The 25,724-nt window shown below is 40.3% G+C and overlaps 2 protein-coding genes and 5 non-coding genes across 18 annotated transcripts in view; 6 read left to right on the top strand and 1 right to left on the bottom strand.

Annotated features, from left to right (window-relative positions):
* The window catches only part of PBRM1 (polybromo 1), a 79,445-nt gene extending 72,935 nt beyond the window's left edge, over positions 1–6,510 (bottom strand). For 8 of the 12 annotated variants that reach the window (XM_054033391.1, XM_054033395.1, XM_054033397.1 and 5 more), the window contains exons 1-3: positions 6,428–6,494; positions 3,738–3,801; positions 1,288–1,443 (exon numbers count right to left, since the gene is read on the bottom strand). In XM_054033391.1, the coding sequence (XP_053889366.1) occupies positions 1,288–1,428 (141 nt within the window). In that variant the 5' untranslated portion in view covers positions 1,429–1,443; positions 3,738–3,801; positions 6,428–6,494. Of the gene's footprint in view, positions 1–1,287; positions 1,444–3,737; positions 3,802–6,427 lie in introns of all 12 variants that reach the window. The other 4 variants (XM_054033392.1, XM_054033390.1, XM_054033393.1 and 1 more) reach the window with 4 other exon arrangements.
* A 103-nt stretch (positions 6,511–6,613) lies between these two features.
* On the top strand, positions 6,614–25,676 carry GNL3 (G protein nucleolar 3). The gene is made up of 15 exons (XM_054033403.1): positions 6,614–6,716; positions 7,714–7,772; positions 10,402–10,539; positions 11,983–12,096; positions 12,611–12,694; positions 14,692–14,827; positions 15,332–15,435; positions 16,677–16,815; positions 17,411–17,498; positions 18,946–19,123; positions 19,964–20,106; positions 21,896–22,032; positions 23,195–23,382; positions 25,118–25,199; positions 25,298–25,676. Exons 1-15 carry the CDS (start codon positions 6,704–6,706, stop codon positions 25,381–25,383), a joined length of 1,689 nt encoding a protein of 562 aa, XP_053889378.1. The 5' UTR covers positions 6,614–6,703; the 3' UTR covers positions 25,384–25,676.
* Positions 14,891–14,962, top strand: LOC128841380 (small nucleolar RNA SNORD19). The gene has a single exon (XR_008445821.1). It is a non-coding gene; the product is annotated as a small nucleolar RNA SNORD19 (small nucleolar RNA).
* Positions 15,475–15,556, top strand: LOC128841388 (small nucleolar RNA SNORD19B). The gene has a single exon (XR_008445829.1). It is a non-coding gene; the product is annotated as a small nucleolar RNA SNORD19B (small nucleolar RNA).
* Positions 17,247–17,321, top strand: LOC128841381 (small nucleolar RNA SNORD19). The gene has a single exon (XR_008445822.1). It is a non-coding gene; the product is annotated as a small nucleolar RNA SNORD19 (small nucleolar RNA).
* LOC128841383 (small nucleolar RNA SNORD69) lies at positions 18,783–18,861 on the top strand. The gene has a single exon (XR_008445824.1). It is a non-coding gene; the product is annotated as a small nucleolar RNA SNORD69 (small nucleolar RNA).
* LOC128841382 (small nucleolar RNA SNORD19) lies at positions 19,511–19,584 on the top strand. The gene has a single exon (XR_008445823.1). It is a non-coding gene; the product is annotated as a small nucleolar RNA SNORD19 (small nucleolar RNA).
* Positions 25,677–25,724: the final 48 nt, after the last annotated feature.

Below are 25,724 nucleotides of genomic sequence, written 5' to 3'. Positions count from 1 at the left end.
ACTACCTATGCCAACAGGAGTGGTTCTCCTGTCAACGTAGGTAATCCACTTCCCCGAGAAACAGTAGTTAGGCCAATGGAAGAATTCTGTCTGCACAAGGGCTTAGGTCATCATAGCTATGTCTCTCAGGGGTGTGGATTTATGCCCAAGCCTTGGTTAGAGTAGGAAGATGGGGGGAGAGGAGTGTCACACCATAAGTTGCTCTATAGTAGGGTATTAAACACCCAGCCCATTTGATGTATTAATATAGTACTATGGCATACCCAGATTTGTGTGTTTTTTCTTTATTAAAGGGAGTTTTCTAGCCCTTGTGGTTGCAAAGGAAACTTCCCAAATATAAACCAACACAGTGTTGACTACAGACTCAAGAAGACACCAAAAACAATAAATAAGGAAATGTGGACTCCAATGTTTCACAGTTAATCTCTCTTAGGCTAACTAATGCCTAAGGATGGCACTTCAAATGTCAGCATTTACTATTTCTTTGCTAATCATTTTAGCAGATGGAAGGAGGATGGGGAGGAAGTGAAAGCCATAAGGTATAGAAATCAGGAACTGCTACAAGGAAGCAGATGCAATGGGAAGATAAGACGAGAAATACAAAGACAGTGAAGAAAAAAGAAAAGCAGCTAAAGGAGAATGAGTAAGGAAGAGAAAAAGGACATCAATTGGGATGATCCTAAAGAAGAGCATATTTTCATGGGCCAGGGATGAATAAGGTACTGAACAAATAATAGAACTTTAGGTACTACACGGAAAGGCAATATTCTACCTTTTGCACTTTGTACAAATCTTGTATTGACATCAGTGGGAGAACTAATGGACTGAAGGAGATATGTAGTCCAAATTTATGCCCCAGCCCACACACCATAATTAAAAATGTAACTCAGACATCTCCACAGAATGAGTTTGATATCCCTGCTCTACAGCCAGTGTAGAATCAGTGCTGCTGGTCTCAGGAGGAAGTCGTAACTTGCCCACATCATTCAAAATTAGAGCTCAGGCCAGGAAAGTGCACCATATAGCAAAGGAAACAGAAGCTATTCCTCGGGGTTCCCTACAAATGTAGAACACGGTCCCATGGGGGAAGCCTGGAAGAAGACTTTGCAACTCCAGAAAACATCCATAGAACACTACGTTGTACCCTTATCTTAAATATTCTCACTAAATATATATACATATATATATATATTTTTGCAAATGTTTGCTTAAAGCGATTTCAAAAGGTATTTCACATTTGGATTTATGCAATAACACAGAATGGGTATATATTACAATGGTACTTACAGGATCTACAGTTGGGAGATTTGAAAGTCTCCTTCTTTTCCGGCTTGGGCCTGGTATATTTGTTGAATGGTGACCATCATCAAAATCTCCTCCACTGATGCTGCTGGAAGGAGAAGTAGCCCTTCGTCGCTTGGAACCCATGGAATCCAACTTCTTCTATAATAAAGAAAGATGTTCTTAAACTTATGGCTTTGCATCCAATCTCTCTGATGGGAGTGAGCATTAAACTTCCAGTTCTTTAGGGTATATGTATTCAAGATGGTTCACTGAGATTTAGTTATGTATTATTACCTCATGAAATCATATAGCTAAGTCTTTGATAGTTTACCTGATAATCCAATCTATCCTCGAGTTTTATACTGCCATGCATCCCCATAACATCAGAGTGCCTTGGACTCTTATAGGGTGATGAAAATGTAATTAACAACACTTACCAGTATAAAGAAGAACAGGAGTACTTGTGGCACCTTAGAGACTAACAAATTTATTAGAGCATAAGCTTTCGTGGACTATCTCCCCTTGTAAGTACTCTCACACTTCTTATCACACTGTCTGTACTCGGCTAGCTTGATTATCACTTCAAAAGTTTTTTTTTTTTTTTTTTTTTTTTCCTCTTAATTAATTGGCCTCTCAGAGTTGGTAAGACAACTCCCACCTGTTTATGCTCTCTGTATGTGTGTATATATATCTCCTCATTATATGTTCCATTCTATATGCATCCGAAGAAGTGGGCTGTAGTCCACGAAAGCTTATGCTCTAATAAATTTGTTAGTCTCTAAGGTGCCACAAGTACTCCTGTTCTTCTTTTTGCGGATACAGACTAACACGGCTGTTACTCTGAAACTTACCAGTATGCTTTCTTAAATCACCCATCAATGCTTGTGACTTGTCATTCCATACATGATAATAAAATAAGAACTTTTGTCATAGCAGATGAACCAGTTCAAACAAGAGATAACATGGTGATTCTGATTGACAAGTACTCCATCCCACATCCAAAGGCAAAAAACAAACAACTCTTGATGTAATTAAGAGTCTGCACTGACAAGTAAAAATCACACCTACTGCTTAATATCTAGTCCTGGGATCACACCAAAAGGGGTTTGGGCTGTAACCCGGTTACATTTTGTTATGTTCTCAAGCCCTCCCATTCTCTCTCCAATGCTAAAATCAGTGTAGACTGGATAGCTCAAGTAACTGGCAATGTAAGAGTGTCTGTCTCCTCTCAGCCACGGGTTTGAATTTACTAAAGTAAATAGTGACTGAAATTAATAACCATCCAAAAACTACTGAGTGGTTTATGAAAGAAGCTGGCAGACCTAGCTCAATTTCTAGTGGCAAGGTATCAGTGTCACAAAGACTTCTCTCTACTGGCACTATTGTTGGGAGTCTCAAAGACTAAAGACTGAATGGGTACAGACTAGAGACTCCCCAGATCTCCTCCCATTTTCTAATAGAATCAAGGCATTTTTTCTTGTACGTGTTGTTTTTAAATGGTGCAGCAGCCTGGCATAACTACATTAGGGTATCTTTTTCATATTCTAGGAACAGAATTAATTACCAGCAAACACTTAAATAAGTTGAATGAATATGAGGGGGGATTCATTATGGCCAGGATATAAAAAAAAAGTCAAGGTAGGGGAGAATGATGCATATATGATCAATAATGTACTAGATTTACCAGAGTACAACCAGCACCTCGAAAAGCCAATCTCCTCATAGTGTCTGTTGGCCAAGTTAAGATATTGGGAGAAGGTAAGACTCTACAAGTGTCAATTCAGCAATGGTGTTAGTACAGTCTAAACTGAAAAAGGAGAGAAAAATAGAGGGGAAGGGTAAAAAGGAGAGAGTGGATAGACAGAATTCAAGAAAAATAGTGAGGAGAGAGGAAAGGTAGGGGAGGAGAGGAACACATAGATTAGTATTTTTTGGATTTGTTCTTAACAAAAAACAAACTTCCACACAGAGTATTTTTTCTGCACAGAAAATAAGACATTTTTCTAGATTTTTTAAACAAACTGTTTGCTTTTTCCTAAAGGCCCTGCTGACACATCACAGATTTTACTGCCAGTCTGAATGTAAAAGAAGAGAGAGCTGCAACACTGTAAACTGATGGGAGTGGAGAAGCAGCACAGTGAATGTATAAATAAAAAAAAGTTTTACATTCTCAAAAAAGTAATAAGATTCTTTAGCAATGGCCCACATCATCAACATCTTCAGAGGAGTTTTATGGCTCTCTTTACTGAACAGTAGCCTTCCTTACTAAACAGTTAGCCCCTGTTCATAAAACTTCAGCCACATACCCTATTACATGATAAAGCTTACCAATATAAGATTGTGCAACAAATACATCAGTTTGCTTGTTGAAAAACACTTCTATCAAAACTAAGCTTGTATATCAACCAGGATATAAAATATAAAGCTGAATTTTGTTAACAGAATAGTTATACCTTATCAATGCCAGTTTCTCTTTTAAGACTGATTTTCTAACAAATCCCATCCACATATACAGAACTGTATAAAAAAAAAAAAACAGAAAATAAAATTAGTCTTACCTATCTGGTATGCACTATTTTACTTTTGGAACCAGAACCAAAAGACATGGAAGACAACTTGTTAACCGCAGGTTCGGCCGATCGTGGCTCCCACTGGCTGCAGTTCGCTCCAGGCCAATGGAGGTGGCGGGAAGCCCTGGAGCGGCAAACCACGGCCGGTGGGAGCCACGATCAGCCGAACCTGCGGACGCAGGCAGGTAAACAAACCGGCCCGGCCTGCCACAGTGCTTACCCTGGCGAGCCACGTGCCAAAGGTTGCTGATCCCTGTGTTAACCAAATGACAAAACTTTCCTATTGTATTTTTACACTGCACATGCTCTTACAGAGGAAGTTTAAAAGCATATTAAGTTTTAATAGGTACTTCATTTAAGGACTTCAGAGCTTTATCTCCCTGTAAAACTTAGGTATATGTAAAACCTATATCAAGGTTTGGACTCCATCATATACCCAAATTCAGTAAGATAATCAAGTTATTGATCACAAAACAATACCTTATATTTAGTTGAGAAAGTGTAGAAAAGTGTAGAAAATATTGCTCTCTTCTTAAAGGAACTGATGTCTCATGGTGCCTTCTGGGGTACCAACAATCTCCCTACCTACCTACACTTTCACTTCTTGTGTGAAGTAGAGAAGGCCTTAAGAGCTATTCAGACAATTCCCACAGGACCTGAGAACAGTGTTTCTGCAGCACTCACATGAGAAATTGCTTTAAATCTTGAATATTTTTCATAACCTTTACAGCCACTCTTAAAAAGTCAGATTTCTTATAATACCTTCCTCTACAGCTACTCACTGAGAGACCTCTCTTGTGACTCCTAAAACATGACAGGTTACTCATTGCCACATCTCCTGAAGATATGTCAATAAACATTTTTCTCTTGTAATCTATTAAGGACCCATCAACATAGTTTAATGTCTAATCTCCTTGAAAGAGTCGAGCTTTTACACATATTGGAGGCAATTTACTTAAAGCAAGCCAATTGGATTTTAACAAGCATTTACCTTTCTGCATCCCTTTAAAAATAACCAACCAGGAAAGATACACAGGTGTCAAGAAAAACTAATTGTTTGCACTGTGGGTATCCTCCACATGTCTGTAGAAATATTTCTCAGATAATTGGCAAATGTCACAAAATGACTGAAAGATTTATGATATATTTCATCTATATGATTACTGAAAAATAAATCCTGAAACTGGCCTGAAACATATGAGGAAAAGTGGATGGAGGGAATAATGAACTGTAAAAGGATAAAGTTAGTGAAGTTAAATACACGTTTATTTTTTCATTAATCTTTGAAGGGGTAATAGACAAGGGACAGATAATGTGACTGCTTATTTGATCAACTACTGTGTGTAATACAGGTCTGCTTCTGGTTTAAATATTACTAATGGTATAAAAAATACATTTTCTAGCAAATTTTGTGAGACTCTTTTGGTAAGAAAGGGAGGACTGGGTCTATTTATGGCCCTGTAAATATAATAAAATATTTGTGTATAGATACATACACATCTTCAAGTATTGTACAATCATTAACTAGGCACCCAGTACTTTACAGGTGGAAAAACTGAGGAAGAGCGTATATATTACATCATTCACTTTCTATATTTTGATTTGTAAAAATGTCATGCACATGGATTTGTCTATCATTCCTACCTACCCTGAGGTGTGCTCCACCCTCTTAGCTGCAAATTCTCTGGGACAGAAACAGTCTTTTGTCCCTTTCTTAGGAAAGGCTGAAAGAATTGGGCCTATTTAGTCAAGAGAAGAGATGGGTGGGGAGGGGGAGTCATGATCACAGTCTTCAAATATGTAAAAGGTTGTTATAAAAAGAACTGTGATCAATTGTTCTCCATGTCCACTGAGGGCAGGACAAGAAGTAATCAGCTTAGTTTGCAGCGAGGGAGATTTACGTTAGATATTAGGAAAACCTTTCTAGTGATAAAGTTAGTCAAGCACTGGAAAAGGTTACCAAGGGAGGTTGTGGAATCACCATTACTGGAGGTTTTTAAGAACAGGCTGGACAAGCATGGGGGACTGGACTTGATGACCTTTTGAGGGCCTTTCCACCCTTACATTTCTATGATACTTTCAGTACAAAACGCCAGGCTCCTCGACTGGAGAACCTAGGTGCTATGAATAAAATATGAGTAATGTGTCCAAGGTCAGAGTTAGGGCCCGGAAGTCAGGACTCCTTGTATCTGTTCCCAGCTCCAACAGGACTCAATGAGTTGATTGCTTTGACAAGCCGCTTCCCCATTCCGTGCCTCAGTTTCCCCCAGATGTAAAAGGGCTAACACCACCAGCCTCACCGAGGGCGGATCAGTGCCCCGGAGGTGAAGCGAAGGGGAGCTGGTGCCTCGGAGGGGTAGGGGTAGCAGGGATGAGAACAGGGGATCAGCTCCCACGCTGCCGGAAGGGTCCGGGGCACGGGTCTGGGGCGGGCCCCGGGCAGGGCACCCCCACACTGGGGGCGCTGTCTCCCCACTAGGAGCGCAGCGGCCACACAAAGAGAAGCGGCGGCCTCTTGGCTCCCGCAGCCCGGCTGCCCGCTCCGAGCCGCCGGGCCGGCAGCCAGCGCTTACCCAGCCGGCCCCGCTCCGTCTCCGACAGCCGCGGCCGCGCTCGCCCCCCGCCGCCCGCACCGCCGCCACCGCTGCTGCTATTCCGGCCGCTCCTCACTGCCGAGTCTGCCGCTGCCGCAAAGCCCGCCCGGCCGCCAAGCGAGCCCGCCAGCGCGACACCGCTTAAGCCGCGGGACCGGCCTGCTTTACGGTAGTGCCTCCTCGCGGGACCGGCCTTCCCCTAGTCGCCTCAGCGGCCTCCACGTGGGGAGAGCGGCGCCCGGAGCAGCCGCCGCCATGAGGAGGCCCAGTGAGTTCGAGCGAGGGCGGGCGGGACCGGACCGGGGTGGCCAGCGATGGATAGTGCCGCTGGGCCCCACGAGCGGGGAGGGGGCAGCGAGTGCTTCCCTGTCGCGATCGAGCCTGTGAGGCGCTAGCACAGCTCCCCTCCCCCCTTCGCTGTCCGTGGGGTTGGGGGGCTTTCTCTGAGCTGCTGGGGGCAAGGAGAGCCCCCTGCGGGCCTGGGGGGAGGGACAGCGGGCCTGCCCTGGGCAGGTGGGATCACCCCGGTTTGTCCCTCTTCTCTGTTCCCCTCTGAGCCTGGGGCTCCAGCCCTGGAATTTGCTGCTGAGGCCTTGCTAATACTGCAGAGACTTGGGCCCGCGCTGGGCTCTGCTTAACTTCACGTGTTCACACATGCCTATAGCCTTTGCAGGATCGGGGCCGAGATGGGGATCTGGGTTGAGCTGAGCGAGTTTTTTTCCAACTTATAATTTTGGGGGAAAGGTCAAAAGATTTTTTCCCCCTTAGTGCCGGGAGACAAATTCTGCCCTATTTCAACAAATAGTTTGGGCCCAGGAAAAACTGACGATTTTTGTTTTTAATAAAAAAGTCAAAACTTTTTGTTTCTACCTTTTGGTTTCTAAAAGTTTGAAGCGTTTTGTTTCAAAACAGCATTTTAAATTCAAATTTGGCCAATTTAAAAAATAAAACACAAATGGAGTGAAAAACACCCAAAAGTGACTAAATTAAAACAAAAAGCTGAGACAAAAATTCTTTTTGAGTCAACTGAAGTATTTTTTGGTCAATTTAATTTTTGTGTGTGTTTTCAATTCAACAAATTTTTGGGGAAAAAATGGTTTTGGTTTAAATCGATTTTTCTTCTGATTTTTCAGTTCTGTCCCTGAACCAAAAAAATTATTTGCTAAACTCTGCATCTGTGGCTTCCACATGGGTGTTGCTCATAAGAGTTGTATTTGGAAAGTGTATCCAGTCTGCCTGATTATAACCCATATTGATGTTTTCAGAGTTGAAGAAGGCTAGTAAGCGCATGACCTGCCATAAACGATATAAAATCCAGAAAAAGGTAGGTCTCAATGCCAAATTTTGCTATTAAGCATTCATATTAAAGGGACACTTGGATATATTTCAGCCCTAATTATAGATTATGTAAATGCATGGTTTTTGTGGTGTTTAAAAACTAGCAACTGGCTCAAACTGTAAAGTTCAGCTCTGGATCCAAATTTGGGTGGGGTTTGGATGTAAAGTAGAACCCATTTCTGTTTAAAGCATAACTAAATGTAGGTGTGCTAATGACCAAAATGTTTTTGGAGTGTGGTATTATTTCTGTTTAACATTTATATTGCAGTATAAAGTCCAGCCAAGTTGAGGCCCAGCTGTGAACCACCCATTCCATACATAACTTGTTTATCATTTTGCTCATCAGTTTATCTAAGATATTTCTAATGCACTATGGCATCTAAGCACCTTGTATGCAAATTAGGGTAGCATTAGCTTGCCCAGAGCATCCTCATTACTTTGATATCAGACATGCTTTTATTTTGTATTATTTCAAAGTTGTTGGTGTTTCTTCTGTTTGAATGAACAGGCATAAAAATAGAAAATGAATGTTGCCCGAGTGCAATGTGCATTGTATTGCTAATACCACAGTATAAAGAAGGTTCACGCATGTAAAAATTAGGGCTGTCAATTAATCACAGTTAAGTCACACGGTTAACTAAAAAAAAAGTATCATAGTTTTAATCGCACTGTTAAACAGTAGAATACAAGTGAAATGTATTTAATATTTTTGAATGTTTTTCTACATTTAATATATTGATTTAAATTACAACACAGAATACAAAGTATATAGTTCTCACTTTAGATTATTTATTACAAATATTTGCACTGTAAAAATGATAAAAGAAATATTTTTCAGTTCACCTAATAAAGTACTGTAGTGTGATCTCTTTATCGTGAAAGTGCAACTTGCAAATGTAGATTCAGTTTGTTTGTTACATAACTGAACTCAAAAACAAAGCAGTGTAAAACTTTAGAGCCTACAAGTCCACTCAGTCCTACTTCTTGTTCAGCCATGCTAAGAGAAACAAGTTTGTTTACATTTATGGGAGATAATGCTGCTTGCTTCTTATTTGCAATGTCACCTGAAAGTGAGAACAGGCATTCGAATGGGACTTTTGTAGCCGGCATTGCAAAGTATTTACATTCCAGATATGCTAAACATTCATATGCCCCTTCATGCTTTGGCCACTATTCCAGAAGACATGCTTCCATGCTGATGATGCTTGTTAAAAAAATAATGGGTTAATTAAATTTGTCACTGAACTCCTTGGGGGGAGAATTGTATGTCTCCTGCTCTGTTTTACCTGCATTCTGCCATATATTTCATGTTATAGTAGTCTCAGATGATGACCCAGCACATGTTGTTCATTTTAAGAACACTTTTACTGCAGATTTCACAAAACAGAAAGAAAGTACCAATGTGAGATTTCTAAAGAGAGCTACAGCACTCGACCCAAGGTTTAAGAATCTGAAGTGCCTTCCAAAATCTGAGAGGGATGAGGTGTGGAGAATGCTTTCAGAAGTCTTAAAGAGCCACGCTCCAATGCGGAAACTACAGAACCCGAACCACCAAAAGCCTTCTGCTGGTGGTATCTTCCTCAGATGATGAGAATGAACATACCTCAGTCCGCACTACTTTGGATTATTATCGAGGAGAACCCATCATCAGCATGGATGCATGTCCTCTGGAATGGTGGTCGAAGCATGAAGGGACGTATGAATCTTTAACACATCTGGCATGTAAATATCTTGCGATGCTGAACAGTGCCATTTGAACACCTGTTCTCACTTTCAGGTGACGTAAACAAGAAGAGGGCAGCATTATCTTCTGCAAATGTAAACAAACTTGTTTATCTGAGCGTTTGGCTGAACAAGAAGTAGGACAAAGTGAACTTGTAGGTTCTAAAGTTTTACATGGTTTTGTTTTTGAATGCAGGTTTTTTTTTGTACATAATTCTACATTTGTAATTTCAGCTTTTCATGATAGAGATTGCACTACAGTACTTGTACTAGGTGAACTGAAAAATACTATTTCTATTGTTTTTACAGTGCAAATATTTGTAATAAAAAATAAATATAGAGTGAGCCCTGTACACTTGGTATTCTGTGTTGTAATTGAAATCAATATATTTGAAAATGTAGAAAACATCCAAAAATATTTAAATAAATGGTATTCTATTATCGTTTAACAGTGCGATTAATTTTTTTAATCTCTTGAAAGCCCTAGTAAAAATCGTTTTCTTTTTAAATGCCAAATACTTTTAAACAGAAAACCAACCAACTGCTTTGAAGCAATACAAAAACTAGGCAATAGAGAACTTATTGTGAGTGGACATAGGGTTCAGCTGCAATGGGAAGTTGCTTTTAAATGTAGGGAACAAATCTACATTGTCAGAGAGATGGTATAGATGACATAATAACTTTAAGTTTTTTAATCTTTAACTTTTGCAGTATTCAGGGTCTGCTTATTTAAGCACAGTTACCTGCTGATTCAGTCTGTAATTGAAAGCCCTTCACTCCAAACACAGAAAATCTTTATAGGCATAAATATGAAGGAAGGAGACGTGACACGGTCTCTTTATCAAACTGAATTTGTGACTCCAATACCAAATTTTGTTCTTTCTTGCCCATAGGTTCGGGAGCACAGCAGAAAACTCAGGAAAGAAGCCAAGAAACGTGGGCACAAAAAGCCCAAGAAAGATCCAGGAATTCCCAATGCTGCACCTTTTAAGGAAGAGGTTCTTCGTGAAGCAGAGCAAAGGAAGCAAAGGGTAAAATACAGTTTGTAATAGAATGAAGGGGTTATGTGCATATCCCCACTTCAGGAAAACTTGATATGTGTCATGCACTATAGTCTCAATAGCCATTGGCTCTGAAAATACTAGATTCTTATTTTCAACTTAATATATTAGATAACAATATACTAAATTATGTGGATTTTTTAGTATTTGATACTAGAACTGTGTATAGATGCAAAAATACAAAAGTGTAGAGTAAGTAATTTCTAGCATCATTAGTGCTTCCTGTGAAGAGTAAGATCTCCAGGTACCCTACACAGCTGTCTTTTTTTTTTTTTTTTTTTTTTTTAAGTCTTGCCAGTTTGACACTTGTATGATGAAATCCTCTATATAGGCACCTAAATATTTGTGGGCAACATTAACACTGTCTGCTAATGTGACTACCCTGCCACAGAGGGACCATCTCTGACATCATTTTGAAGGTGTCTGGAGTGCCGATGAGAAGCGCAATTGGGAAAATAATTGAAATACTTCCCTGATGGATTGTATTTTGTAAATGGACAACCTATCCTAAATTCTCAATTACTGAGGGACAATCTTCACTCTTTGATATATTTGCTTTCCACAACCAACTTGCTGTATAACTTTTCATGAGTGATGTACCTGACCCCTCAGACTAACACGGCTACCCCTCTGATACTGAATACTTCGATGCTAATATCTAAACTGTATTGTTAAATTTATTCTCATAAATTTGGGTTATTGCTGATTATGTCCTATATGTATCTTATGACTTTTAAAACAAACGTATTTGTGGATAATCTAAGCACTATACCCAGATGTACAGACACTCTTTTCTTACCGGTGTATTATATAATTTTTTAACATTAACTTTAATAAAATGTTTATTTCTGTCTGTCTTGGCACCAAAGTATCTGAGTGCCTCCAAAAGTTTAATTGGCAGTAGTAATGTATCACCATTTCCATCAGGTAAAAGCAGGAGAAGAAATAAGCTCACACCAGCCAACCAGTTCCTTAAGCTCCTGCCCTTGATTTCTTAATAGTTCTAGACAAGTATTGGAGACAGATACACCAAGATTGAAAGGACCAGGGAGATTGAACATCCCTTTTTCTTCAATGCGACCACTCTAGGTCAAGATTAAGACCTAAATCATACTCTTGAGTGAAATCCTGGTCCCACTGATATTTTGCCATTGAATTCACTGCAACCAGAATTTCACTCCTTATGTGGATAGAGGTCTTAGGTTTCTAGGGCTCTCAACCTGGCACCTTCCACTAGCACTAAAAACTGTGCAAAATATTCAAAGAATAATCCTAATTGGTAATATGTAGTACTTTTAGAGCATTGCTTTTCATCTTCAAAGCACTTTACAAGCAATCCTGATCGTAAGTGGGGAGGAAGAATACTCTTTAGCTTATGAAATGTTGTTCTCTCTCTTGTTTTGTTGCAATTAGCTTGAAGAACTAAAACAAAAGCAGAAACTTGCTAGGCAGAAAGACCTTGAAAAGAAAAGAAAGCTACAGGCTAAAAAGAATGCTACCAAAGCAAATAAACATCCAGAGGAAAAGGTATGTATGTGTAGTATAATTCTTCTTTTTTCAAAGAGGCTAGTTCACTTGTAGCACAAGAGACAAACTTTCCATCCTCTCATAAGGCCTAATCCAGCAGCCTTTGAAGTCTATGGCAGAATTCCCATTGCCTTCAAGTTGGACCAACAGAAAAGACTTGGTGTAGTGATAGAACTAGTGAGGACATGGAAGTTGTTATGCATCCCTTTTAATCAAAGTATATATGGGGTGTCAGGTTTACTGCTAACTTCAGTTACAGCTTTCAGGAATATTGGTCTGCATATTGCAAATATCACAGCTCTATTAGGTCTGATTCCATTGAAGTTTATAGGAATGATGAATGTAATCCTCAAAGTATCATTTCTCATAAGTAACATGTATTCCCCGATTGTTGCTTTTTCATGCTATTAGAAATATTGCAGTTCTAGTTGCTATTATCTTCTACTGTGTAAAGACCGTATTTTAATTTGTGGCTTCAGATTCTCTTATCTCCTCCCATCCTTTTTTCATTCAGGAATCAACCATTAAACTAAAAGCAAAATCTAACACACTGCTGGATAAAAATTCAAAGAAATCATTTTGTAGAGAACTTAAAAAGGTAGGAACCTTTAATTATTACTTTCTGTATTTTCATTAGCATCCAAAAAAAAAATAATTTGATACTTTTCTTTTCAGTTATTCAGTTAAGAGGTTTATATATTATGGACTTTGTTAGAGAACAGTACACTTTTAGGGTCCCAGTCTTGTAGAGGTGCTGAGCACTTTCAACTCCCATTGAGGGCATTCAGCACTTTTGAGCACTATGCCTCTTGGGCTGAAGTCAAGGAGCATTTTACCAAAGTACTTCAGGATCAGGTTCTTTATCATTAAACTCTCATTCCCAATTAACTAACATCTGCCTGCTGAAAGAAAAAAAGGAAGGGGCTTCACTTTACTGTAGAGGGAAAGAAAAATCACTCTGAAAACTCCTGCCTTGCTGCATTACAAGTAATACAGATATCATTGAAAAAGTCTCTTGTTTTCTTTGTACAACACCTTGTGTATAGCCTATTTTAGTTTTTTCCTGTGTGTGTGGGTCTTTCATACAGTAGAGAAACACTTTAAAAATGGGAAAATGCAATTGTAAAATGACAAAATTGGTAGAGGACTCAGGCCTTGTCTACATTACAAAGTTTTGTCAGCAAAAGTTATGCCCCTTTAATTAAAACCACTGTTGCATGTCCACACTAGCTCCTTTTGTCGGCAGAGTGCATCCACACTAACAGCTCTTGCATGGACACAGTGAGCAGTGCGCTGTGGGTAGCTATACCACTGTTCAGCTCAAGGGTTTGCAATGCCTCATGGGGCAGGTACAGGGTCACATCACATAGGTTTCTCAATCCCATCTTTCCAGGGGCATCCTAATAGACTGTCAGCTGCTTTTTCAACTGAAGTATGCGGGGAAAGGGAGAGGAGAGAGGTGTGTCTGGGGTAGTGGAGACAGCAGGCTGATAGAGACCTATCCTGAGGTAGGGGGAGGGGGACACCCCCACACACGTCAGCCCTGGCTCTGCTCAGCATAGCAGTCTCTCCCGAAGCAGCCCGCTCTGCTTAGCATAGCAGTCTCTCCCGAAGCGTGCCTATGGTTCTGTGGTTCCCTCTGGGTTCTCCCATAGCCTCCTCAGCTGCCAGGAGCGGCATCCTGAACAGCTTTGTGAGCTGCGGTGCTGAGGAATGTCAAAGCAGCACAGCATCATTGTCATCCTCCCCTCCACCCCTACCGCCTGCTCCAGTGTTCCTAATGCAGGGCAGAACTGGAGCATTCCACGCTAATTATTTGCTCTTTGTTCCGCAAAGGGAGCAGCATGCAGCTCAGCTCTCAGATACTTCCCAGAGCTTTGAAAGGGGAGGGGTGCATGTCAGTGCAGGGCAGCAGAGATCAAAACAGTCAGCAGAGTGGTCAGGGCAGGCATTGTGGGATACTGGTGGAAGCCAGTTCTGGGGACAAAACAAACACTGTCTATACTGACGCTTTGTCGCTTTAACTTGTTGAAGTGGTTTTATTTTGTCGCAAAAGTAGCTTTGTAGTGTGTACACCTCCCGTTTTGTTGGCAAAAGACAGCTTTTGCCAACAAAACTTTGTAGTGTAGACAAGGCCTCAGACAAATTGAAACTACTTTTAAATAACTCTGGAATTAACTCAATTTCAAGCTAATTGTGTCCCTTTAATTATTGAAACCTTGTTAGAACAGGCATCATTGCTCACTTTTAACTGAAGATTTGTTGGATTTAAAGATGACAAACTGTCTTAACCTTGACACCCAGACTTCTTGCACTGTATACTCTGTGTGGTGGTGAGTGTGTCTTCCTTGTACAATGCTAAGAGTTAAGGAGTCAAACAGTAACTAAATTTGTTTTCCTGTGTCTTCTTAAAATAAACTGCAAAATGTAAATTGACTTTTTATATAATGGAAAGCTCACTTACAGGTCATTCTTTAAAATGAAAATTTCATTGTAATGAGAGAACAGTACTGATGATTTCAGAGATGTTCCCAGTAATGCTGTTTCTAATTCTGTGGATGGGAATGTGTGAATGTGTTCTCTATTCCACTTCAGGTGATTGAGGCTTCAGATATAGTCCTGCAGGTCTTAGATGCCAGAGATCCCCTGGGCTGTCGGTGCTCCCAGGTGGAACAAATCATTACTCAGTCTGGAGGAAACAAAAAGCTACTATTGGTGTTAAACAAAATCGGTAAGTGAAACAGTCTGTTTTGTACAGATGTTTAGTCACTCATAGGGTTCTGTGTTAGTATATGAGCTATGAGGAAGATACCAATGCAGTCTGAGATATCACTGATGACTAAGATCCAACTCTGAGCTCACTGCCTTGTTCAAGGAATTACTTTGCTATTTTTATATGTTTTCTCACCTCTTGCTGTGTGACAAGATCCACAAAAACAGGTGAAACTGACTATTGAACTTCTTTTTTTTTTTTTTTTTTTTAATGGTGCACATGTTCACTTAAGAGCAAAAAGATTCAATGTTAAGGACAGAATAGCCTTCTCAGAGGTGACTGGGTAATCTCACATACTATACCAGCTACTGTGTGGAACAAAAGCTCCTAAAACTATATATATATTAAAGACTGAATTTAATGGCTGAAAACAGAAAGCAATTCTTTAGATCCCAGGCTAAATAAATTCCATACAGTGACACTTGAAGTTAATTAGAGTGAAAGGTCTGTATTCCTTTCCAGATCTGGTACCAAGGGAGAACTTGGAGAAATGGTTACATTATTTGAAGAACGAGTTTCCGACAGTCGCTTTTAAATCCTCAATGCAGCTGAAGGACAGAAGTGTGGTAAGAACTCTTGTGTTAAGACTGAATCATGTGTGTGTCGCTGGGTTGAAACATGATGAAAAGCAAGGACTCTTGACAGGAAGATGAAGATTGCAAGATCCAACTCTGATTTCTCCCAGTTAAAACACAAAGTTTTACTGATCTGGGGGGGGGGGGGTTTATGGCTGACTGTCTGTGCTCCTGCAACTGATACTTTTGGCATGGTGGGACAGTGATGAGCAGTTTTAGAACTTTTCTGCTTGGGCTGGGGAAACTTCACAGTTGTTGGTGAATTCTTGCTTCAGTACTGCACACTACTAATTATGACTGGAAAATTGCATTGAGGCAAGGCAACATGCTAAGAATTTGTACTGAAAGAGAGACAAATGGAATCAGCATTGAATGAATGAGGAAGTCCTGAAATCTAAGGTCTTGTCTGCAGGAGACCGTTGCACTGGTTTAAATTTGATCTGTTTTTAAACCAATTTTAATTAAACTGGTTTAAGCCTCCGAGTGAACACTTATTTCCACCCCAAGCCTGTACATTACTCAGAGTGGTATTTGGAATTATTTCACGAAGAGTTGAGGTAATAGAGAAGTCGCCTCCCCACTGCCCATCTCCCATTGGAGTATGATAATACATATCTTTTTATTCTTGCATGCATTAATTTAAGACCCTAATAATATTCGTGTAACACTTTTTTTCACCAGAGAGACTTAAAGTGCTTTGCAAACGCATGCTAATCTTCACTGCGCCACAGTGAAATAGATAAGCATCATTTGCATGTTGAAAGTGCAGAAACTCAGGCACAGAGATTGTGGAGCCCTTAGATTAATAAACAATTGTTCATGCAGGTAGTCCCATTGAAATCAGTGGGATTATTTGAATGCTCAGCAAAGTGAGTAAGGGCTCCTCCCCATTCTGGCTTTAAGTGACTTTCCCAAGGTCATACAGTGATACTTCAGCACAGCCAGGAATGGAAGCACAAGTCCCATTAGTCAGTTCACATTGCTAGATGCATGGTCTCCTGTAACATTTTGAAGGACTGCCCTCCTTACTGCCAGTCAGTTCAGATACACTTTAATTGGTATCTCATCAAGTCCCTTCCTTCTAGTTGGAAGAAAGATGCTGTAAAGGCCATCCAATAGAGGGCATGAGTGGGTATATTGGAGTAAAATGTACATTTGGATTCATATTTAACGTCCCAAACACATACAGTTAAAATGGGCCCATCCTATGTTTTTATTTTTGAATTTTATAGCAGGAGAAGAAGCTCACAAAGAAGAGAGCTCACATTGACTTGTCAAGAGGCAGCATGTGTTTTGGAAGTGAGTGTCTTTTGAAGCTTCTTCGAGAGCACTGCAAGACTCAAGACAAAGCCATTCAAGTTGGGGTGATAGGTAAGGTGTATTTTTTTCCTTACAAAGAAACTGCAGTATTACACAAGCTGGGTGATATAACACAATCAGTAGGTGCTTTCTCACATCTCAGGCTTTGAAATACTTTGTGGCCTTTCATTGAACATTCTTAGGTTTGACATGGGACTTGGTATAGTTGCACCCAGTGATGCCTCTTGCACTTCCTGCCCATCAGAGGTAGCTTTCATATGTGTGTCTAACTTTAGTGACCAACTGATGATTGAATATGTGACCAGTCTGGCTATGGGAAGCACAAAAAAATCTGACACTAGTTAATTTACCAGATTGAATGTTAACCAGTCATGTAGCTCTTTCTTCTCAACTAGCACTGCCTCTTTTTACACTTGATGGGTCCTTGCTGTGATTTTTAATTTAATTGATGTCACTTTTCTTGTCCTTTTTACTACCAGCGTGAGAAATGAGGATATATACTTTTGTCTGACTGTTACAGTGAAGACTTCAGATCCAACTCTGATCTCACTCTGTGTATTAAAGCCAGTAGTTCTGATCTAATTTACTAGGGTTTCTTGTTTAACTAATTAGGGTATTTTTACCATTTGTTTGTGTTTTTCTTCAGGCTTCCCTAATGTGGGGAAGAGCAGTATAATCAATAGTCTGAAGGAGGTGCGTGTCTGTAATGTGGGGCCAGTCAGAGGCATTACCAAGTAAGTTTAATTTATAGTTATTAATTGGTTTATAGTTATTTCTGATTATGTACATTTCCTAGCTGTTTCAATTGGATACAGCATTCTCCACTGCCTGTTCTGATCAGTCATAGTAACTGAGCACCGCTCCCTAAACAGCTGCTGCATTTCAGTGGTGGACAAAGTATGCCCCATATGTAGTTTTTAAAGTGCAGTAGGATCTCTGTGTGAAAAGGTCAACTCACTTCTTGGTTCCTCCTCGTGGCTGGGTGTGGTATAGCAACTCAATCCCTTAGGGTCTGCTGCCTCTGGCTGCTCCGCCACTTGAGTGGCCTGTGCCTCTTCCTGTGACATGGCCCTCTGGCTACGTCACTCTCAAGTCTCTCCCCTTTTTCGTTTGTGTTTGTGTGGGGGGGCGGGGGGGTCCAGAAACAAAAAACAAGAATTAACACAAATAAACTGAGTTAGTAACAGAGGAAGGAACGCCTCCCTCTCAGGGTGTATCAGGATCAGGCCCTCCACTCAGAGATGGTCCTTCAGGCAGTGGCTGTCAGGACAGATACTGTCTTCCTTCAGCCCTATCCTCAGGAGTTGAGGGTTGCAGCTCTGCTCTCTTCCCTGGTCTGCTCACAAGTGAGCTGTTCTGCTCCCTTTTAACTCCTCCAGCCTGTGCATCTCATGCAGGTGTGGCTGACTGAGCCCAGAGCAACTCCTTAACCCTTTGTTGCCCAGTGTGGAGTTTGTACACCCCATCACACTCAGGATGAAAGTCTAACATCTTTGATTTTCAATTCTAGAATACTGTCAATTTTTGTATTAATTTTGAGATCAGTGCCTTGTCTCTAGACACAGCCAATGCTCTTAAATCTGATTTAAGACAGGGGTTTGTCCAATGGCTGCTCTTGCAACTTATGAGTCCAAGGATAAGCTCTGATTTGCATAAAGAGCAGATTGCAGCCTTCGGATGATGTGTAAGACTGCAGAGGCTACCACTATGTGATGCTTTGTTTCTGTCTGAGCAGTCAGACCTGTGACTTGTAGGCTCCTGCGACCATACCTTCTTATTAAAGATGAAGGCACCCATGGGCCACATTATAACAGTTGGGGTGACATGTGGCCAGCAATACTGACCCATAGAGGGGCAGAAGTTTTATTGGGAAAGGTTAGACACTGTGCAGATTAAATAGGTGCCCCACCCAAGTCCCTCTCAATGAATCACTTGCACAGCCATGAATAGAACCTTGGGGTTTTAACACCTTGCTTCTTCCTCTAATCACAAAGCTACTTTGCTTTAGATTTTCACTGTACATGAAGCACATGATGATGCATTGGAACTGACTTTGCATGAGGAGTTTATATTCAATCCAACACTGAGCTTCATGTTTTGCTAGTTCTCATCCTTTAGCAAATGCTCCGTGGTGGTTGATTTATGTTGACTTACTGACAGGATGCATTTCCTCTCTCAAAGGTGCATGCAGACAGTCCATATTGACAAACAAATCAAGATGATAGACAGCCCAAGCATCATTGCAGCCCTTTCCAACTCTGCTCTTGCTCTGGCTTTGAGGACCACCACAGATATTGAAGAATCAGGAAAATTATTAGATGCAGTAAATGCTATTCTGAAGCACTGCAGTAAACAGCAGGTAAGTTATTGCGTGGCTCCGCTATCTTTCTTATCTCATCCCAATGCATCTAGGTCCTGCATACCTTTATTGCTCCAACAAAAGGTGATCTTGCTTTTCTGGCCTGCAAGGTTAGCTTTTGTAAAGGGATAGCATGTGATCTGCTGAAAGTTGAATGCATGAGGTCCCTCAGATGGGAAGTTTCATTGACACACAGAACCAACTTACTGGTGCTATATATATATAAATAATCACACAAAATCTAACTCTTAATGTTGGCAGACAGGCAAAATGCACCAGATCTTCCCAGCCAGTTGCCTCTTTCCCAGTGACTCTTCTGACAGTATATTTTTATAATTAATTTGATGGAATATAATTATCTTAGTCACATTGTTTTATTAGCAGAGTGAGAAATGAGGATACACTCAGTGTCTTACTGTTACAGTGAAGACGTCAGATCCAACTCTGATCTCATTCTGAATGTTCAACGCTTTAAAGCCAATACTGATCTAATTCCCACTGAGGTCTACAGAGTTAGGTCTCTGTGGACCGCCATTGCTGTTTCACGGGAGAGGTGAGAAAACTATACATGGATCAATTGGAATAAGAACACTGATAGTATACCCCTTTCTGTGGCAGCTGTATCTGCTGATGGAATAGCTACTTCTGCTCTGTAATGTGTGGTGCCAAAAGTAAAAGAAATAAAGGATTTCCCCAACCATATCTCCTTCTTTCTGTGCGTGCCTCCTCAATAGGAACTAGTCTTAAAACAATTGGATTTGTACTTTCATTCCTAAAATCATGAGAGAACTAAATGGACCAGATTCTTAATGAACCCTTGTTCATGTTTTTTTGTTTCAGATGATGCTGTACTACAACATCCCAGACTTCAGAAACTCTGTGGAGTTTTTAACTTTACTTGCACAAAAAAGGGGAATGCTGAAAAAGGGAGGTGTCCCTGACACAGAGAGTGCAGCTAAATTACTACTTTACGACTGGACGGGGTAAGGATGTTTTGATTTTGTTTCAGTATATGAACCTCTTTCCAACTAAACCCAATCATTTTACAACAGTGTCACCAGAAGTTCTGGGTACTAACAAATGACAGGAGAGGTTTTAGTTAATTTGCTCTCTTCATCCTGCTTCAGCATACTACACCAAAGGGGTCATTGGTTGAACTTGCTTGACAGCAGAGCTACAGAATGGGAAGGAAAATGAGCTACAATTTAATTAATCGTTGGAACTTGCTTAAGAAAATGGAGTAAATGTCCCTGTGTACACAGATCTACAGCAAGTTTGCTGAACTCTGCCACAGCACAGCTTCAGCCCAGTTTTGCCATGGGAGTTTTGTCCTTCCTTTTGAACCATTGAGTCCATATAGTCCTCTTCCATAGGCATGTGATGACAACAGGGGGTGCTACTACCCCTGAAATGGATCTTTACTGACTCCCGGTGGACCAGATTACTGTCATGCCAGTGAAAAAGGTCCACAGTAATTATCTGCAATACACAGCAGTTTATTGAGAAGGAATTACACACGCGGTAAAGAGTTGTATTAACTCCTGTGTTAGACATTAAGAGCTATACATTCCTCTTAACGAGTCTTTCACAAACATACACAAACAGACCCTGCGCTAGCTTCACGCAGTTCCTGCTTGGCAAACAGAGAAGGTGGTTACCAATTTTATAGACTGCGTCTTCCCTCCTGGTCTGTTCTTCTCAGCCCTTTGGTCTGCCTCAGATTCCCTCGAGGCAAGGCCTTGGTTGCCTTGAGATCCCTCTGGTTCACAGTCCTACTCGAGCCCACTGTGCAGAGTTTTGGCTACTCTTGTCTAGCAGCGTTGCTTCTTCAAGCATCAATTAAGGAATTCCAACCAATAGTAATTGACTTTGCTTGATTCTTATACTCTTTTTTCCCTCAAAAGAGTCACATGTCTTAAGCATGGCCAGTGGGCGTGTGGTTACTAATTTTTACCTAATTAGTGTTATAGAAGGGGCTGAGGGTGGTGGTACCGAAGGAAAATCACCCCATGTTTACTCAATCAGTCATTCACTCTGGCTCTCTGCGTGATGTCCTTGCTGTAAGGTCCCTATAACCAGGTCGATCTGTGCTCCATGCTGGAACTTTACACATGATATTTATTTTTGCATAGGCCCAGATTTGTCAACCAATAGGTTCAATATTGTTCGTACATGCAGACTTTGCCAGTCCTTTATCAGATTTGCTTCTGCTTAAAGGGAACCTGCTCCCAGGATCCGCTGCAGCCATTCAGCCATGTTTGTCATGTCACATTATGCTCACGCTATTCATTCAGTATGGCCACACCAATTTGGCACTGTCCCAACAGCATGGATGGACCATTTGGTCTGTTTAGATTTATAGCGGTTCCCATATTCCTTAGAGTTCAGCTAAATAAAAGAATTGAGATTTTATAGCTAGTGGGCTGATGTGGTGTGCACTGACACATCAGGAAAAAAGGAGTAATTCCTCTTTCCCCCTCTAGAGAATGCCAAGAACTTAATATTGATATAAAATATGTAAGATAGATTATATAGTCAGAATTTTTCTGTTGAAGTTCGCATGTAAGTAGTTACATAAGTCTTATGTTGAGATTTGTGAGAAGAGACATCAATTCTTGGGTTGTGTATATATATATGTGTGTATATATATATGTGTGTATATATATAATATAATTTTTTTTTTTTTTAAATCACGGGTGCCTTTAAGCATGTTGCTGGTTTTAGTTAGTGGGTTGTCAAATCCATTTTAATTCCAATATTTTCTTTGTCCAGTGCCAAAGTTAGTTACCATTCATTGCTTCCTTCATCACGGAGTCTGTCACCACACCTCACCAAGGAGGTGGTAGCGGAAATGCAGCAGGGTTTTAACTTAGAGGAGCTGGCAAAGGATAATATGAACACTATTAAAGGTGAGACTCATCTTTGTAATGCACTACCACAGTTATGGCGGGTATGGTTTTAGCACACAGCTCTCAAATAAGAGCCCTGTTTTAGAGACACATGATGAAGCTGTAACCTGTATTACACAGTTATTACTTACTTGGCCAGTCCTTGGTTTCCACTAATCTGCATGAACCTTTTTTTGAGTGCTTGAATCCTCCTGTTCTTTATATAGCTCTTCCTCTCAAATTCCTTATTTTGCCAAGTAATATTTTAACCAGAGTAAATCATATGCTGAAATCCAAAGTCTTGACTACATAGCTGCCTTCTCTGTGGTACCATGGGAAAAGTTACTTCCTTGGAGACTTCCTCCTCACTGTTTCTTTATGGATTTTTTTTTTTTAAGGGGGTGGTGATATATGGCTATCTTTGCCTGGCTCTGACCTGAAAGACAACCACCTTGTGAGTCCTCTGCATTCCCTGAAACTTCATTCTGGGGCCCCCCATATCAGCCTTATGGGCAGGCAGTCCCCTCTTTGGGGCAGCTTCCAGTGCTGCTTCCAGAATTCATGTTCCTGTAAAACTGAAATAGCTGTGTGGTTTGCACCTCCTCTTCAAGTCTGTCCATGTCTAACAATACATGTATATAACAACTTGATGCTTCAGATTAAGATTGGGATGCATCCCCTTCACTGTAAAATTCTAGAGTCAATGCTGCTGCCAGTTTTAATCAGCATGTTACAGTTACTAAATATTTTGAGTAAGGCTGACCTAGTGGCTAGAGTACAAGACATGGAATCCAATTTTTTCCCAACTACACTGCTGATTCACTCGAGGTCACTGGATAAATCTCTTAATCTGTCTGCTTGAATTTCTCCCATCTTGAGAAGGGGAGGAAACGGCATAAGGAAGAAGCTATGTACAGTATTTTAACTAAGAATCTATTTGTATGGGCAGTTTCTGGTAGTTTGTCAGACTGCTGTATTGTTAACTGATTTGGTGACCATGGTTGTATGCTAACGTCAGTTCAGAACTTGGATCCTCACTGCCACACTTAAGTTTTATTTTCTTTCCTGCGGGGGATGGGAAGTTGATTCACCCTTTGGGAAATGGATACCCATATATATCTGTTCATTACATCTAGGTCCATCTGTTAACTTTATTAACAGAGGTGTCCAATATCTTTCACAGCTGTAAAATATCCCAATCTGGCAAGCAGTATCGTTTTCCAGTCGTCTGGCTTGACCAATGGGACAATAGAAGAGAATGAACTAACTGAGGAAACATCAGGACTGGAGAACATGGAAACAAGTGAAGAAGGGGAGGATTTAACTGAAGATGACCAGGATAGTGATGAGGAAGAGGAAGCTGTTGAAGAGGCAAGACATAGCTGATAAAAACTAATCCGTAACATGGCTTGTAAATGGAGAGGGTATCCACTGTAGAGGTGGCAGGGGAAATCACCTAATCTCTCCCCCCAGAGGGTTTGTTAGCCTGACTACAAAAAGGGGAGAAGGGGAGGTAGAGAACTTCATTGTTATGGTCAAGAAAGTGACTGCCTAAGAATGGCACTATCTTACTCAGACTTGTGCCTTGCATCTGCGTCCTGTCTTCATTTTAATGTAAATTTTTAAGGGCTTTTTTTAAACCAGTTTTCTCCTTAAATCTGCAGAGCTAACAGCTCTGGAAGAGTGAGCTGGATTTTATTCTGGCTCATCCATCCACCAAATTAATTGTCGGCTGTAGAATTCTCAGAAGCACATCATGGTGATGATGCAGGAGCCAGATAGAATCCACCTTGTCTTTCAGATCCTAGCATAAGTTTGTGGCAGTAGTGCTTAACTGAGTAAACTTGCTACAGAATCATTGAGCAACAAACTTGGAACTTCATAAAGTTTATTTTTATAGTCACTTTTTAAAGCACTGATTGAACAAAAGCTACTCAAAATGAATATAAAATTCTTCATCTTCAACTAACTTCTAGCTCCACTTGTCACTTGAGGAAATCAAAACATTTTCTTTTAACCTTCTCTGGTAAAGTCTCCAAACTATTTGTTAACAACTCAGTTCTGCTTACACTGGGAGAATGAGTTTGGTGTGTTATCATCCCTGCGTCTTCCTGAAATACTGGTTTATGGCAGCTTATCTGGTTTTAAATTTGAAGCTTGGCCATGAAGTAGTGCAATCTATAGCAGCTTTGGTGTGTTAAACCTTCCCATACTGATTAACAAAACCTGTCTTTTTCTTATGTGCTCAAAATATATGAAATCTGACCATATTGCACTTGACAAACAATAGTTGAGCAAACACAGTAAGAACTGATATGGGTTGGTGTTTATAAAGTAGAGTGACTAAGCAACTCTTTAATAAGCTGCAAGCTATAACTGGTTTACTAGTTGTAGGAATTCCAGATTTCTGAAATTCTGGAGCAAGTAGATTTGATTTCCCAGCTCTGCTGTTCCAATGTAGTAACCCCAGTAGGGAAGCAGTCACCTCCCGTATGCTAAAATATCCACCTGTGAATGTCTGACCATGTAACAGATGGAAAAAATCCTATTTAATCATTTCATTGGGAAAGAAGCTTACCTCTTCCCCTTACTCAGTTTTTAGTGGTAATTCTCACAGCGTGACTGAAGTGATCCTTGCCAAACTGTAATGTCTAATAATTCTGCATATGCTACTTGCCTACCATGAAGAATTTACATCTAAATTTTATTGTATTTATTTATTTATTTTTAAAGAAGAAGCTGGGAGGTTGAAGGTGAAGCCCAGTAGGATTGAGCAGTACACTGTAGCACAGGTCTTACTAGTTTGAGGATTTTTTCTTTTAAAGCTTATCAGTGCCTTTGCAGTAATGGAGCTGGAAATGGTTAAAGCAGCACATGCTTTAAATATTTTTATATAGAGCATACAGCTAAACATTTAATAAAATTCTTTGAAATGGTAATGTGAATTGGAATCTGTACACCTGCTGCTCAGACACTGAAACTATATACCATTCCCCCAGAACTGGTACTCCTTATATCTGTTATAGTAGTCTCCCTATAAAGGGAAGTTTATTCCTACTGCTGACTGAAAAAACCAACAGCAATAATACCTGTAACTTTGTTTTAGGAAAGCGATGTTCAGACAAGCAGCAAAACAAACCCTGCAAAACTGAGCGTGGAGGATGGAAGCTTGGAAAAACAACCAGCAGGTATGTATTTAAAGCCAGTGACTTAAGTAATAAATGCATCATTCTCTGTAACAGGGTCAATCTTGTATTTTCAGTCTAACACATTCTCTCTTCTGAAGGTGAACAGTCCCGTACTTTATCATTCAACTTGGATGAGACAACTGATCAGGATGATGCTTACGATTTTAATACAGATTATGTGTAAAGACAGAAAAACAGACTCAAAGGCCTAATTTTGAGAAGAGCATTGCTAACTTTCTAAGTAGCTATAAAACACTCTCTCCTTTGGCCTCTTTCAGTCCTATGGACCTTGCTTGCAAGACACTGCTGCAAAGACCCAATATCTCTACTGACCTGAAATATTATATAGAATGCAACTTACACATGATTTTCAAACTTAATGTTTGTTTTCTAGAACTGTGTATACTTCAGCTTTGTAAATTTTGTAGTTCTCTAAACTTCTGTAAAAAGATTTTATTAAATTCATCTTAAGGACTACATAGCCTCTGAATCTTATATGTACTGTAGGAAAAAGTGCTTCAGAAG

The sequence above is a fragment of the Malaclemys terrapin genome, chromosome 7, assembly GCF_027887155.1.
Source record: "Malaclemys terrapin pileata isolate rMalTer1 chromosome 7, rMalTer1.hap1, whole genome shotgun sequence".
Classification (NCBI taxonomy): Eukaryota; Metazoa; Chordata; order Testudines; family Emydidae; genus Malaclemys; species Malaclemys terrapin.
The sequence above is the reverse complement of the archived record's forward strand: the minus strand, read 5'-3'. Positions and strand labels throughout refer to the sequence as shown.